Below are 17,367 nucleotides of genomic sequence, written 5' to 3' on the forward strand. Positions count from 1 at the left end.
GGCAGACACTACAATCCTCCCCAGGGAAACCCTTGTACAGATGTGGTTCCCCCCCAGCCTTCCCCAATGGCCTGCATGCCCTCCCATCCCCACTCCATTAATAGATTACGTTTCACAGGGTATAGCCCTCATCACCAGACTGGCATCTCCACCTTGGTTATGCTGAGGATTAACTCAAGGCTGACACCCACACCCTGCACAACAGCTCCCACCGCTGGCTCCTCTCTCAGCTACCAGATACACAGCACCCTCATCTTGACTCAGCCCTCCAGCTAGATTTCCATCTAGGTTTCCTCCTTCCAGGGGTAGATATCTCTGGAAAACAGTCCAACCAGAGGCAAGTGGGAGGGGACCCACCCACTACTCCAGGCCCCTACCCAGAGACCCTGTAAACATCAACCTCCTGCTGCTCCTCTGTAACCTCAGTCAATGCCACTCTATTTCCCTGGGTCACTTCCCTAAGGCCCCAACACCTTCTTCACCCTTGGCTCAAGGCCTCAGCTGCTCAGTCCAAGGTGCTCTTAGCCCTCTAAGGATACAAGCCTTACTCTCTAGACTCCAAACAATAACTAACTCTGTGCTACCCTGCAGCTCTTTTTATGTGGGCCTGCTGGGCCCTTATTGGGTATTCCTCACAGCCCCTCTCCTATTGGCTGCTTCCTGTGCAGCCTCCCCAGAGTTCTATTAACCCCTTTTCTGCCAGTGTGGGGTGGACTTCCCATCACACTAGGAATGGAGCAGGGATCATAGGGACAGCGGGCACATCCACTGAGACGGGCTATGAGGGAAGGAGGCAGCTGTGACTCTGCTGGGGACAGAGGCCCATTGAAAGGTGGTGGTTCCTCAAGAAGCTAGATCCTCTGGTACTCAGGAGCTTTGGGGATTTGGGTCTTCCAGGTGGGAAGCAGCCTTTCAGTGCCCTGGGGCCCCTAGGTAGGCAGCAGTCCCTTGGGTACTGATGGAGCTGCTTTTAGGCATCTGCCCAATCACACACCACTTCTGGCCAGTTCTGAACCCCAGTGGCCCTGCGGCTTCCCTTTTGTCCGGCAAGGGGAGGAAGGAGTGGGAAAGAGGATATGGCATTACTTTGATTGGTCCCAGGGACGGTGCCTTCTCCAGGTCCACTGGGAAGGGATAATACCAGGGAGAGGTCTGAACCCTAAAGTTGGGGGGGGAAGGGCAAGTGCAGGGGTGATGGGGAGGAGTGAAGATCAGTAGGAGGTTCCTCATCCCCAGTAGAATGTATGGGAACTCCAGCTTGGGCAGCATAAAGAGCACACGTGCATGCGTACCAGGTGGAGAGGATAACTCCCGTAATGGCCACCAGCCATGTTGACATCAGTCTCCAGGCTAAAGCACCAAAAAAACCTGCATCTTGTCACACTTTCCAATCCTTCTGCAAATGCCTATAGGAGGCATTTTGCAAGTGCCTTTATAGCATAAAGAACTGTGTAGTTTAGATTGGTGCAGGTCTCCCCCGATGTCTGGGGTAGTTGCTGATTTATGTCCCATCGTAAACAGTTTGCCTATCAATCAATCTTGCTTTAACTTACCCCGGGAGTTCGAATAACTTTTTCTTCTTTTTTCCCCAGTTGTAGGAGTTTGGTTTCCTGTAGTTTTCTAGGACTAAAACTTTCCCAGACGATTACCGTTTGATGGATGGTGTGCTGTGTGACACCCCCAACTGGCCCAATTCACACATCCAGCTGAACTGTATAAGGAATGGGCAGGTGTAAAGTGGCTTTTTGCCACCTTTGTGCTCTTGAATACGGGGGCTGATTCAACCCCAGACTAAGTCACCTTAGTGCTGCTCTAACCTATGCCGAGCTGTCTATAGTTAGAAGATGTCTCATTGTAGCCATGTCAGTCCCAGGATATTACAGAGACAAGATGGATGAGGTAATATCTTTTATTGGAGCAACTTTTGTTGGCTCAAAAACTTGTCTCTCTCACCAACAGAAGTTAGTCCACTAAAAGATATTACCTCACGCACCTTGTCTCTCTATAGTTAGAAGATGCTGTCTGGCAGCCAAGAACAGCTTGAGCCTAGAGATGCAAAATAAATCTCATACAACATGTCCATAATTGAGGACTGGTGTTCTTCTCTGTCATGAAGATTTTGTGACATCTATTAAATGTGTAATAAATTTAAAAAACCCAATCTAGGAAAATTCTTTTATGATTATTACTGCCTGCCCCCAAATAACTAGCATGTAAGCAGACACAAGATAGACTTTTTTAATGACTCTCCATTGACTGATATCCTGCAACTTGGTGTATGTCCACATTGCAATAAAACACCTGTGGCTAGCCTGTGTCAGTTGACTCGGGCTCACAGGGCTCAGGCTGTGGGGCTATAAAATTGCAGTATAGCTGTTTGGGCTCAGGTTAGAGCCCAGGCTGTGGGACCCTGCGAGTGGGGAGAGACCAGTGTCCAGAGCTCAGACTCTAGCAGAATCTGAATGTCTATACAGCAATTTTGTAGTCCTGCAGTTCGAACCCTGCGAGCCCAAGTCAGCTGATGTTTTATTGTAATAAAACTGGTGTTTTATTGTAATATAGACATACCCTTATTTATTTTTTTAAAGAATGACTGTCACTTATTTTAAAATGAAACTTGGACACAAACACTCCATTTTGAAGGGTTCGGTCCTGCACTCAGCTCATTTGACATCACGTCTCTTGCTGTGATTGCTTAGAAAATGTTTCCCTTCTGATACTCAGTATTTTTACACCTATGTGTCACCAAGGGAGTGATCCTGAGAGAGGCTGACCACACACCACTCAATGAGGGTTGCAGTTGCTTGGCTCCTTTCAGAGTAGGCTCTCACTGAGGATGACTACCTTATTATTCATTTACTGCTGATACAAATAATTAGTCTCAGTAGAAAATTATTAAAAATAAGTTACATGCAACTTACTGTACAAGTTATTTCTAAATGTAAGCAACTAAGCAGATGTGCTTTGTCTCTATTTAGTAGATACATATGGACAGTGGGGAAAATCCTGAGCCCATTTAAGTTAATGGTAAAGGTCCTACTGCTTTTAATGAGGCCAGGATTTCACCAAGGCTTGACCCTGCCCAGTTGAAGTCAATGGACATTTTTGTCATTGATTTTTAATGGAAAGTGGATCAGACTCATATTTAGGGATTCCAACTCGCAAATTTAAAGTGACAACCAACAGAAAACATTGATTGTAACTTTAAAACCCTGCTTTTTAAAAAAACAAATTCAACTTCTCCCCCACCCTCCAAAAATGAGAAGGTTCCTTTCAAGGGATTTTCGACAAAATCCACATCTTGTTTATGTCACCTGCTGAAAATTTCAATGTGCATCAATTTCTGTTCCTGTTCTTCAGTATTCATGTTTTGGTTGCACATAGCAGCTTGCTTTCTTTGTGTGTGTGTGATTACAGTGGGGGATCATATGTTGCAAACAATAAATGAGACTTAAAAAATGTTTATGAGTATTTTAAAAAAGTTTCTGTTTATTTCATTGCTAATGAAACAACTGATTTCTGCTCAAATTTATAGCCATTCAAATAATCCTATAAAATGATTTTTCTAGGCAGTTACAAGGCACAGAAGTCACCAAATATAAACAAGGAAAAGTAGCCAACCCACCCCCCTCCCCCCACACACAATCCCTATATATAGTTTTAGAGGTATGTGAATGATTTACAAGAATCTGAATTGCTCTAAAGAGTGGGCAATGGATCTTTTCATATTTGACCCAACTAATTGAAAAAAGTAGAGCTAGACTGTGCCTTTCGGTCAAACCCAAAGTAAGGAGCAGTGTGAAGGTGAATTGCCACAAGGGAAGCACCAGGTGGCATTCTGACTCAAGGCTTGTCTAGGCTTAAAATGCTACAGCATTACAGCTGAGCTGCTGCACCTACGCTACTCCAGCGTTTCAGTCTAGACACTACCTACGTTGACGGGAGGGATTCTCCAATCAGCATAGGTACTCCACCTCCCAGAGAGGTGGTAGCTAGGTTGATGGAAGCCTTCTTATGATGACCTAGCACTGTCTACATGGAGAATTAAGTTGGTTTAACAGCGCTGCTCGGGGGAGTGGATTTTTCACACCCGACCAACATAGTTAAACCGGAGTGCCTGTGCACACACAGTTTGCACTGTCATTACGACATCCCTTTGTGCATTGTAGTTTACAACCCCTGGTGCAATCAGCCATTTCTGCAAGCCCCACTCGTCCCTATTGCATCTTATTTCCTCCCATCATTGGGCACCCATGTAAGGACCAGGGGGATTCAGGCCTGGATCCACAGAGGAACTTAGGCGTTTCAAGGGCAGCATTGCAAAGACTAACTTTGAGGCACCTAGAAAAGCCACTGAAATCCACAAACCCTGAGTTAGGCGCCTATGCTCCCTACAAAGGCATACAGAGAGTTAGGCACCTAAGAATGGGATTCACAAAAAGCAGCATGCCGGTTGGGGAGCCACGTAAACTAAGGAGATGCTGAGAAGAGGCGTGTGTGTTAAGCCTCACCTCTCTACTAAGTCCAGGAGTAGGTAAGTCCAGGAGTAGGGAAGTCCTATCTCTGCTTGAGTTCCAGAGCTGGGAAACCTTCTCCTGGGATCAGGCACCTAAGCCATTTCTTGCAAGAAACACTGATGGGAGGTGGGGGTCCTGCCCACCTTATTACTTTTAGCCAGTGATTAGATTAGATCATTTGCCCAGCATATGGGAGAGCTGCATTCAATGCCCCTCTCTGTCTGGTGGAGAGAAAGGATTTGAACAGGGGGCTCCCACCTCTTGGGGGCATGCCCCTAACCACTGGGCTACAGGATAGCCTGATGTGTGACTTCCTCAGTTTCTCCTGTTGAAGCTGTTCCACCTTGTATAGTGCTAAATTGAGAATGAACCTGGAAATGGGGGCACTCCCTTGGAAGATGGGACACCCAGGGTCCACTACCAGTGCTCCAATGACTAATTATTTTTCCAAAGTGGAACAGCTTCAACAGGAGAGTTTGAGGGAGTCCCACATCAGAACATCCCATAGTGGTTAAGGCACTCACCAGTGTGGTGGGAGACTCCTCTTCAAAAATCCTTTCCTCCAAAAAGGCAGAGGGGGCAACCAAACACTGGTCCCCCACATCCCAGGTGAGTGCTCTAACTACTGAGCTAAACTTTTTAAGGGGGGATTAAGGGGGGAGGTGGAATTGCCACCACTTCCTCAGCTGGTGTGACTTTGAATGTTCCCCAATTTGGTAGGCATTCTGTGAGAGAGCTAGGCAGAGGAACGCCTATCTTAGCCTCAACTGAGGACCCTGCTGGGGCATGAGATAGGTGTCCAGATGTCTGACGTGAGGTTGTGCGCTTGCCCGAAGGCAGGAATTTAGGTGCCTAGGGAACTTTTATAACAAAAATTGAGTTTAGGCACCCAAAGGATTAGGTGGCAGCCAAGCAGGTTTTGTGTATTGCAGTGGTGCCTACATCTGGGATTTAGGTGCCTGAATCTGGGGCAGAGGTGCCTAAATCCCTTTGTGGATCTGGATCTGAAAGTTGACTTTGTCAAAGTAGCTTAAGGATAACAAACTTTTCAAAGGTTTCAGAATAGCAGCCGTGTTAGTCTGTATTCGCAAAAAGAAAAGGAGGACTTGTGGCACCTTAGAGACTAACAAATTTATTTGAGCATAAGCTTTCATGAGCTATACCTCACTTCATCGGATGCATAAGCTTTCATGAGCTACAGCTCACTTCATCAGATGCATACATCCAATGAAGTGAGCTGTAGCTCACGAAAGCTTAGTCTCCAATAAATTTGTTAGTCTCTAAGGTGCCACAAGTCCTCCTAAACTTTTCAAAATGGCCTTTTTAGGGAACTGTCTAGCACACAATAATTATTTTTTTTAATTATTGCTTAAGGGAATCTTGCAACCTATAAAAATAGTCCATTTTGATTTTAATTTATAGGCAGAAAGTGTTAGCAAATAGCTTTTATCACTCTGCACGCTCAACCTACATATATCTTTTCCAACTAACCTAAAAACAGTCATGGACTCCATGTCACAGGTTTTTCATACAAATATATTGTACTGCAGTTTCTTTTCCTTTAACATGAACCACATCCTTTGAATCATTCTAAGTATACATTCACATATTTAAGAGTAATGATTTAGCTAAAAATATGTGTCTATTTCTTATCTGATTGTAGTAATTAACCTATCAAGGATAATTTGCTATAAAAGGTACAGTACTAGAAATAAATAGTTCTACAGTTCAAAGATCTTCAAAGCAGGTTGCCATTTTCAGTCTGTTAAATTTTCTGAAGTCCTTTCAAAGCATGAACTAAATTTACTACAGTCAAGAAGATAATTTGGACCTACATATATATAGTCCCAGTCAAATGAGAAGCTAATTTCACTTAATCTCCTTCTTGGTTTTGTAATGGGCAGAAACAACCAAGTAATTGTCTGGATTCATGTCCTTGATGGTGGGAGACTTGCTCTGGATTGGAGAGGTTTTCCCATCCACCCGAGAGATCTGCATTATTCGGCAAGGGTCATGTTTCAGCAAGTACCCTGCAAAAGTCTCCCATCCTCCTCCTACACGAACCATCACATGTTTGTTGTGCAGCATCTGAAATTGCATAAAAGACAAAATCTTGAAGGGCTACCATCAAGTTGAAAATCACATTTCTGTTTGAACATGTTGTGCTTACTATAATTACAAGTAACATAGTTTGCAGCCTAGTTTACAAGAAGAATGGGAAGAGGCAGTAGCTTCTGGCTTGCACTGCAGGTTAGTGCAAAAAAAGTGGGGCACGAGCAGGGGAGACAGAAAAGTAATTGCATGTAAGGAAATGGAGCAGCACCCAGTCAGATTTTTCCATTTTAAAAAAATGTTCACTACACGTTCTTGTAGCCTTCCTGAAGAAGCTCATGTTGTTCTTTAGATGTTTATTGATGAGCTCCTTAGTAAAACTGGATATTTTTTAGCTGTATTTGTTGCAAGCATATTTAGTAACGATGCAGCTTTTGATGTTGTAAAAACTGGCTTCTGATTTATTATGGAGAAGGGGCCCTAGCTCTAGAAAGGGTCAACATCCAAAACAATCTACTCTGCCCAAAATTGTTAAATGAGATGTGGAGTTAATTTCTTTAATAAAATGAAGCTCCCTTCAGTGTCAGTGATATGATTTAGCATTTCTGACACACACTGTAATGTACAACAGTAACAGATAAAGTACTGTGGGTCTAAAATGAGGGACGTCTAAAATGACGACGGTACCCTGAACCTGTTATGGAGATGTCTGATTTCAGAAATAAATGGCAAGTGAAAATACAGATGGAGGGCCGGAGGTATTATAATAATTATTATTAATTTGCGTTTGCATTGGGTCCAAATTAAACACACTATTTGTTATGCTTGTAATCTGTATTTTGGAGACACTTGGACATTAAAAAATAAGCATGTTGCTTGTCAGGACTCACTTGCATTAACAGAGCTGTATTGAGAAACTTGAACACTGCCTATCTGCACCATGCCTAGTTCTAATACTAAGTCATCTAATACTTAGTCACCCTGATTTTCATGAACTAAGTATCCATATTTAATCTGTTGTGCACTTATAGCTGAATTGTTGTTATTATTGTGTGTGCGCATGTGCACAGCATGCGATATAGGTCGCCATCAAGTATTAAGTGGTGGAACGTTGCAATCTTATTTGTTACGTCTTTTCTTTTTCCTGATACAGAGTGAGAAATGTGATCCCACCCAAGTAAAATGTAACTTCCCTAATGTCTTCACCTGATATTTCAGCTGGTAGTTTCACATTCACTTCTTTTCATCTCATTTCCTATATATCATAGTAAAAGAAATGTCATCTGGGAATCATAAATGAGCAAGTTCTATGACAGCCACAGCTTAATTCGGGTAATGAAAGATACTTTGATTAATATATTTCACAAAATGCTAGACATCTTTCATCTAGGGTGTAACAAATTCGACTTCTGGTTTGTAAGAGCTCCACCTCTGTGAAAATTCCTCAGCATGCCTACGTAGTCTAGATAATGAGACTTGGATTAATAGCTGTGGTGGGTGTATGTGTGAAATTCACCTAAGGGTCCACACTATTTTGAAGACATAAATGGGACTTAAGTGCTACAAAGGCCTTGTGCTGGTCCTCTGCATAGGGGTAAATTTTATCCAATTTGTCATTTAAACCAGCAAACAGAGTAGTGGGGAGAGAGGAGGGAGGAGGAGAGGAAGTCAAGATAATGAAGTGTTACACTATTAATTAGTTGTTCACACCCACGCTTACAGTAGCTTTTCTTTTGGGGTCATAATTCCATTAAAAAATATATCATCATATGGAAACCAAAGAACAAGTTGCAAGGATTTCTGAAGTGTCAAAGACAGGACACATTTAAATTGAATCAATCTCTCAGGTTTGAATTAGTAGCTGAAGAAAGAAATTAGAAAAGGTTGAAATATTTCATTCAAAAAATGTTTTCAATTAAAATGGCCTTTTTTTCTAAACATTTTTGTTTCAACATTTTATGAAAATGAAAAAAAATTGTTTTCAGTTTGTGAAAACTATGAAAAACTTTTCATTTTTTATAGAGAAACAAAATACATTGAAAATTTTTGAATCAAATCATTTCATTTGAAAATTTTTACTGAAAATACTTAACAATTTCTGATGGGCTCTAATAGAAATAGAACGTTTCTTTACTCCGAGACCTGGGCAACATTTTGGACCTGACTCTGATCTTCCTTACACCGGTATAACTGCATTGACTTTGCTCAAGTTACACCTGATTCACACAGATAGAAAGGGGAGCAGAATCAAATGATCTGACTTTTTTTTAAAAAGTTATTCAAATACTGTATATGTGTAAATTGTTGGAGTGGGCTACATGGTCCTGAAACAGAAGTCAGTCAAACTTTGTAAAATTCTGTCAATCTGAATACATTTGGAGTTTTTCTGGATTTACCTAGTGTGAGATCTGAATCAGGCCCTTACTATGGATAGGATAATCACAAAAAAACCCAAAAGGTTTTTATGTAAGGTTGGAGAAACCCCAGCTCAGACTACCCCAGCCTTCTAGAAACTGGTATACAGCTTCTTTCTCTTCAGGGGCTTCCTCCTGGGTGAGCGCGCTCTTCTATTGGCTACGGCTACACTAGAGAGCTTACAGGGCACATCTTACAGCTGCACCAATGCAACTGTGCTGCTGTAAGCTCTCTAGCATAGCCACTCTAAACTGCCAGGAAAGAGCTCTCCCAGCAACTTAGTTAATCCACCCCCAACAAGCAGCGGTAGCTGTGTTGGCAGGAGAAGCTCTTCTGCTCACATAGTGCTGTCCACACCGGCACGTAGGTCGGTGTAACGTATGTCGCTGAGGAGGGTGGCTTATTCACAGTCCGGAGTGACATAAGTTATACCGACATAAGTGGTAGTGTAAGACATAAACCTCTAAGACATGATCCAAAGCCTTTTGAAGTCAATGGACTTTGGACCTGGATCTTAGTCCCAGACCTAGTTCATTGCACCCTTCTATACTACTGTGGGAGAGAGTTAATTCCTTGTCTGCTGGTGTTCAGCTGATGCTTCTACCCTTTGTCACACAGTGGCTCTCATTTCAAAAGCAATTAGTATCTGGATTTTTGATTTTGTCATACAAGTTAGAGATGGAAAGTTAGCAAAACATATATTAAGTTCATCCCCCTGCCAATGCAGGATTATTGTGTAATTTATAGTGTTTTTTTTTCAAAAAGAAAAGGAGTATTTGTGGCACCTTAGAGACTAACAAATTTATTTGAGCATAAGCTTTCGTGAGCTACAGCTCACTTCATCGGATGCATTCAGTGTGTTTTTTTTTGTAATCTAACTTTAAATTTTTCAAGTGATGCAGCTTCCGCCACTTTCCCCTTAGAGACTATCCCACAAACAAATAAAACTCATTGTTGATAAGTTATTTCCTGATATTCAACCTAGCAATACTCTACAGCCTCTTCTTGTCTTTCCCCAGGCTGCTTTCGCCAGTTTTGTATTTTATTATAATTTGTTATGACATAGTGTTATGCATTTACTACCCATTCTTTCTCTCTCTATATATATAAATGATGTTTTGTTGCCTCCTAAATGTGTCCATTGTTTTGTGCTATGTTCTACCCTGAAAATTCCAATAATACATATATAGTCTGCATTGTCATCTCATTTACACCAGAATAACTCTTCTGGCTTCAAATTACTCCAGATTCACACTTGTGTTAATGAGTCCAGAAGCTGGCAATTTGATAAAACAATAAATACATGAAATAGCACATTGCATTCTTCTCATTTAAAAAACAAACAAACAAATAAAAAACAATCTTTTCCCTACATATTACAGATGACATTATTGTTGACCTGATTCAGTGACTCTATTGGATGAGAATTTAGGAAACAGTAAGAATTTGGATTCAGCAAGTGTAAAACTTTTTCAGTGTTGACGTGAAGGAATTTTCATATTGCTACCAAGTGAATTAAAACTAAAATGAGAAAAACTTTATGATTCAATCATTTCCAGGAGATGTTTAAGAAGGATATAAAATCTTTATTATTTGCTGTTTTCTATGAAGCATGGCTTCCACAAGAGAGTTGTTTTCTCCAGAATCTGCATTTGAATTAGTATAGAAGAGTCTGTGGTGTAGTAGAAAGATGAGAAAACAGCCTTAACAGGCAACAGCATCACAAAGGAATATATGAATGACGTACCACTGTAGTATACATTAAAGTTGTCTCAAGCGGTAACATGAAATGTACATAGAAACATTTGCAGTATGAATCATGTGGACTGAACTGTCATTATATAAGACTTTGGAACTTCAGTGAAATATACTAAAAATGGATGTGTGTTTCACATAAATTAATGTATCGAGAGCTTTAGGGCTTATTAAAGAGATATTGGGCCTATACCCTTAACTCATGTCAATGTAACTCAATAAATAGAGCTATGGTGGTTTACAAGAGTGGAGGATCTGGCCCAGTATGTTATTCTCTATACTATATTACAGCCATATTTAAGTATACACTTTGGGGGGAGAAATTACACACCCTGAGCCTGATCCAAATCCCATTAGAGCCAAATGGAAGCAATCCCACTGACTTTAATTGGAGTCGTATCAGGCCTTAGAAACCAAAATCAGCAAAATTCCACCTGGAGTAAGTTGGAAACCTCTAGGCCAAATTTAGCGGTGACATAAATCGTAGAGTAAGATATGTGTTAGGCATACATTGGTCATAAAGCGCATGGGGGCTAGTGACAGAGTAGGGTTACTTGCACCTATCTGGCATTCAGTGGTTGTGCAAAGTGCGTGAAACTTACACACTGAAAAGATGGAAGGTTGTAAAGCAGGAAAAGCAACTGATAGTGGGCGTGTCTGGTTCTAGGATAAAGATCACATCCACTTCAACTTAGCTCAGCTGAATTGGGGCCACTTTGTCAAATTCATTCTTGTCATCAGAGGGCACAACTCTCATTTGCCATAGTTTACCACTAAGCGTCCCATTCTGAAAGGCACTTAGAACTACAACTCCCATGGATGTCTAGAATCACCAGTTTTTACATAGGCAAGGAGACAAATGCTCTTGGCACTTCTTTAGGGGTGGAGTGGGTAAGAAGGGTAAGACTGCATCATGAAAGGGGTGCATTTCCGTGGCAATGTTTTACTATATGTTTAAAATATTTTGATATAATAAGGTGTGGAAATTCCTAGTGCATTGCTAAACAGCTACAGCTTTTTACCCCAGAGGTGGCTGCATTTCAATGGTGGAAGAAATTATCCTTGTGCATTGTTGGAAAATCATTGCTAAAACAATGGGAGTACTCACATGCAAGTTAATTGCCTCGTGTTTGCAGGATTGGATTCAAATTAATTTAACAAATATTTTATTATAAGAATATATACTGCATAATATATTATGCAAATACGTTTCAGCCTATGGATAAGTCACAAACAGTTCATTATTCACAGGAATTACACTGATAATTTAATATTCACAGTTCCAAATTCAAATTGGTTTGATTGGACACAAATAATTTAGTATGTTTCTGTTGCCTTACTGGTTAAGCATAAAGTCTTAAAGTTAGATTTACAGTGCAAACGCTTTCAATTCTGAATTCCAAATCTGATTTTTCTGTAAACATTTTTGCCGGTAATTTAATTTTTAATTTAATATTTGTGAAAAGCAAACCCCCCAAAAAGTGAAAATGCTATAGTGAGAATTCATTTAAAATGTGAATGAAAAGTTGACTTATTTTTTTCAGTATTTATTCAACCTTAATATTAAAATATTATGGGTTGTTTGATGTACATAAATTGCTATACAAAACACCTTAAATTTCTAAGCTTTTCTTAAGTTTTCAACACTATGATTCATGTAGGAGATGTAGAAGTCAACATTTGAAATCAAAAGACACCAACATAGATCTGGAGTAACTCCAATAGCTCCATCTGTTTTATGTATTTGAGGTATTATATGGTTTTAAAACACCATGTGCATTTTCAGCAGTCCATGAAAAATTAAAATACCAGTTGGATTTACTACTGTAAAAGACCATGTTTTTAAAATTATTAGACTAACTTATATTCAAAATAGTACATAGCAAGTTGAAATTTCAGTTATCATTAATGCAATATCATATTGGATGTTTATTTATACTTCATCACCCGACATCAGATATTTTTCCATCTACTAGTATATTGGGCTCCATTCAACAAATTCTCTTAATACATTCAAATAAGGAAGTAGCCTTTTAGAAATTGGTAGGTAATTGTTGCTATGTTTTAATAGCTTTGAGAATGCCTACTCATCAAAACAGGAAAGCAAGAAAATGAAAATTCCCAGCATGAATATGAAAGAAATACTGAATGGATACTAACTGAAATAGCTAACATTTTCCCATAATATTTTGAACAAAATAGGCCATTTAAAAGATTACAGAACAGATTTTTGCTGGTGTTAATCCAGAAAAACATCACTGATTTAAAGACAGAGTAATGTTACTGATTTAAACCAAGGGGATTAGTTTGTATTTATATCTGTGTAACTGAGATCCAAATATGTCTCTAATATCAGTATTAGAGCATCTCCATTTATTTTATATAGTCTCTCTCTCTCCCCCCACCTTTTTAATTAAAGGTCTATCTAGTGTAAAGTCACTCCCCACACCAAGGCGCACACTGAATCTTACACTGATGGTATGGTCTAATTAGTTAGAGTAGCAGTTTGGCAGTTGTGACTCTTAGGAAAAGTTTTGTTAGAATATACAAGAAAAGTTTTGTTAGTATAGCTATGGTGGCAAACCCTCCTAGCGTAGATGCAATTTTGCCAATATAGTTTATACCAGTTGTCTGCATGAATTTGCAAACAATCCCAGGCAGATCACATATCTGTAGGAAGCAGTCCAGTAACAGCAGGGGATTGGAAGCTATCAGAATTAGGTTCTCCTATCAACTCTGATAGTGACTTAATGTGTGGCCATGTGTAAGTTGTCCAGTGCCTCAGTTTCCCCATTTATAAAACTGGGGTAATACTATTTACACTCCTTTGTAAAGGTTTTGAGATCGAGGGTAGGGTAAACAGACATATCTCCACTGACTTCAATGGAACAACACCCATTTCCATCAGCTAAGAATTTGACCCTTAACAGCTATGTACTTCGGGAAGATTGTACACTTCCTCTATTTTATAATGAAAACACATCACCTCTAAGTGACATTGTGGATTGCATGATGTTCTAGCAAATTACCATGTATTTCAGACATGGTAAGAAGGAGTAAGATACCATGCTGGGAGGTGTTCAGATACTATTCAGAGGAGTGTGGTTTAAATACATAGATCAAGAGATAACCTTATATTCTTAGTCTTTAAAATATACTTATTCAGCAACCTGGGCAAGAATTCATGTGATGAGAAATGGATGTAATGACAAAGGCAGGCAACCACAGGATTTCATGCTTCATTATATGAAGGTATATGTCAGGATGAAAGAGGACAAGCTCAGGCCCCCTAATCAGTCTCTAAACCCCCAACTGCAGCATTCCCATTCTCTGCAACAGCAGGAATGAAGCCAGGCAGAGATCCGTGTGTTATTTTTTATGGAGCTCTATCTGCACTTAGGGTTTAGTGCAGAGCTTGCAGGGATAGGAGAAGGAGTTTTTTCTTCCCCCTCTTCCTTCGGTATGTGGGAGGCAGGGAGAAGAGGTGTTCCGGGGCTACTTCCTAACTCCCTGCCAAGACTCTTGGGATTTGTGGCAATATTGACCTTACCTAGTGGGACCCTGATGATGGAAGATGGAGCAAACAGCTATTCAACACCCCTCAAAGATATGAGGTAGTGCAGGTGGCCAAAAAATCCCAAGAATGATAACAGTACAAGGGGAAGGAGGAGGTGGAGACGGCTGAGGAGATCCCCATGGATATGTGCAGGAGTTAAAGCACAGGTCCCCCTGTTACAAAAGCAGGAAAACTCTCCCGCAGCTACTTACCCTCTTGGCTGTGTAGTGAGAACTTCCCATCTGTCATTCTACTTTATGTGTGTGTGCATCAAATATTTCTCTGTGGGTTGGTTTGAGTCTGTCAGAAAATAGGCCCATTTGATGCTTAAGTTCTTATAGAGGTGCCTAGGTGCAGATTTAGGGAACCATATTTGAACCCTGAACTGCCCACACCAATTTATGTAAATACAGGCACTGACTGCCTCCTAAGAAACTGCAATGCAAATCCGGTAGCCAATTTCAGATATTAATCTTTGACCATCCTTGAGTCATCTATATACAATATTCATGTATGGATTGATAAACAACAAAGTTAAAACTGGAAGAAACAAGACATTTCCCAACTTTGAAAGAATAGTCAGAACCTTTTTTTCCCCATTTCAATAAAAAATTAATCTCATTAAGTCACATTTTGTCCAATCCTCTGTCATTGTGGCATTGTTCTCTATAGAACATTTTCAAGTGTCTTTTCTCATCTAGTTCTAAATGTCTCAAGTGTTCCAGCTTCCACTACTACATCAGAAAAACTATGGGTTGTTTCAAACACCTTTTTTTTAAAAAAAAAAAACCTCTGAGATTTTGTTTTCCAAGTTCTAGCTCTAAACCCCTGAAAAAGGATTGAATATTGCAAATGCTGGCTTTGCCCTCAGGGGCACTTGTGATAATGAACACACAGAATAGTTAATACATTGGGGTAACATTTCCATCTCATTGCTGGGGATTTACATGCACAAATCCCATTAACTGAATCCCCTATAACACGGGATGAAAAAAATCACCTATAATAAAGCTAGATCTGAAAAACATCTCCAGAGCTTTGTAAGAGTCCTGTTAATTGCTTGTCACAACATATCCAGCTGTATCAAGAAGTGGCTTTTATAAATAATACTTTGTTTTGAGCTGTACTTCTAAAGAATTTAATATCAGTTTTAGAACAAAAGATTCTATCAAACATGTTAAAGTGTATTCCCTTGTTTATCAAAACAATGCATTAGTGGGCCCTCTTCCCTCTGAACAATTCATTGTGATATACTGCATATTCAAAGAACAGGCTGGGAATCTGTTGCTGTTTAATATTTAGAACTTAGGTTCACTGATTTAAGTCACCAGTTCCAGAGTAAATCAATCAAATGTAATTTTTCATGATTTTGTAGTGATTGTCTCTCATGGAAAATAAAGTGGAATGGAGTCACTTTACAGAGTCCTTTAGTTTCCAGCTGAGACCAGGGTAGACTTTGCCATTGTATTTTAATCTTTCTTTCTATCTCTTGCTTAAAGAGCTCAGTTTCCAAGTAGAAACAAATAGAACTACCAACTGCTGTGGCAAAATTGCCACACTTATGCATTGCACCCATACTGACCTACATTTAAAATACACACACATGCACAATGAGTGCTTACATGCAAGTAGCACTGACTTAACCATTCAGAAAGTGCTAAAAGTTCCATCCAACTGGAAGGAGTTTTGGCAGCTGCTGGTTCACCGATGCCATAGGCTTCCCTGGCTAGACAGACACCGAGGCTACTACCTGTCCCCTTTTCAGCACCCACATTCTGCTCCTAACCCTTTCATAGGAACAAGGTCTGTGATTGCTAAATATGGTGATCAGGCTCTGAGGTGTCACTCAGCATGTGATCAGCTGTACACTCAGTGATATTCTTTCCCAGATGATTTAGGGACAGATTTTCAAAGAGCAGAAATCCAGGGCACTTGCACAATCCAGAATTTGTAAACACAAATGCTTTGTAAGATGTAGGGTTGCCAACTTTCTAATTGAACAAAATCGAACACCCTTGTCCCTCCCTCTTTTTCCCCCTTCCCCAAGGCCCTGCCCCGGCCCTCCCCTCTCTCTGAGGCCCCACCCCACACTCACTCCAGCCCCCCTCCCTCTGTCGCTTGCTTTCCCCCACTCTCACTCACTTTCACTGGGCTGGGGCATAGGGGTGGAATGCGGGGGGGGGGGGGGGGGGGGGCGGAATGAGGGCTCCAGCTAGAGGTGCAGGCTCCGGGATGGGGCCAGAAATGAGGGGTTATGGGTTCGGGGGGGGTGACGGCTGGGGGTGGGGGGTGCGGACTCAGGCTGAAGATGAGAGGTTTGGGGTGCAGGTGGGGACTCCAGGCTGGGTCAGGGGGTTGGGGTGTTGGAGTGGGCTCAGGGTTGAGGCAGGGTGTGTGGACTCTGCGGTGAGACCAGGGATGCGGGGCTTGGGGTGCAGGAGGCAGCTCTGGCCTAGGGCCGAGGGGTTAGGAGTGCAGGAGAGGGTTTGGGGCTGGGGCAGAGGGTTTGGGGTGAGGGCTCCAGGATGGAGTTTGGGTGTAGGATGGGCTTTTGACCTGGGGCAAGGTGTTCAGGGTGTGGGCTCCGGCCAGGCAGTGCTTCCCTCAGGTGGCTCCTGGTCAGCGGCACAGCGGGGCTAAGGCAGGCCCCCTGTCTGCCCTGGCTCCGAGCTGTTCCCCAATGCGGCTAGATGGACGCATGGCCAGGCAGCTCTGTGCAGTGTATGCTGCCCACAAGCACTGCCCCTGCAGCCCCCATTGGCCGTGGCTCCTGGTCAACTGGAGTTGTGGAGGCGGCTCTGAGGGTGGAGGCAGCACACGGCACTTCCCTGGCCACCCCTCCACCTAGGAGCCAAAGGGAAATACTGGCCACTTCCAGGAGCTGTGTGGAGCCAGGGCAGGCAGGGAGCCTGCCTTAGCCGTGCTGAACCGCCGACTGGACCTTTAACGGCTCAGTCAGCAGTGCTGACTGGAGCTGCCAAAGTCCCTTTTCGACCAGGCATTCCAGTTGAAAACTGGACACCTGGCAACCCAAGTTAGATATCCAAATAGTCATTTGCATGTGCTAATACC

General features: G+C 41.7%; 1 protein-coding gene across 7 annotated transcripts in view; it reads right to left on the reverse strand.

Moving 5' to 3' along the window:
* Positions 1–3,491: 3,491 nt before the first annotated feature.
* Positions 3,492–17,367, reverse strand: part of GAS2 (growth arrest specific 2) — a 157,754-nt gene continuing 143,878 nt past the window's right edge. For all 7 annotated transcript variants that reach the window (XM_073347823.1, XM_073347820.1, XM_073347826.1 and 4 more), the window contains one exon: positions 3,492–6,605. In XM_073347823.1, coding sequence (XP_073203924.1) covers positions 6,387–6,605 — 219 coding nt within the window. In that variant the 3' untranslated portion in view covers positions 3,492–6,386. The remainder of the gene's footprint in view (positions 6,606–17,367) is intronic.

Source organism: Lepidochelys kempii, chromosome 6 (assembly GCF_965140265.1).
Source record: "Lepidochelys kempii isolate rLepKem1 chromosome 6, rLepKem1.hap2, whole genome shotgun sequence".
Classification (NCBI taxonomy): Eukaryota; Metazoa; Chordata; order Testudines; family Cheloniidae; genus Lepidochelys; species Lepidochelys kempii.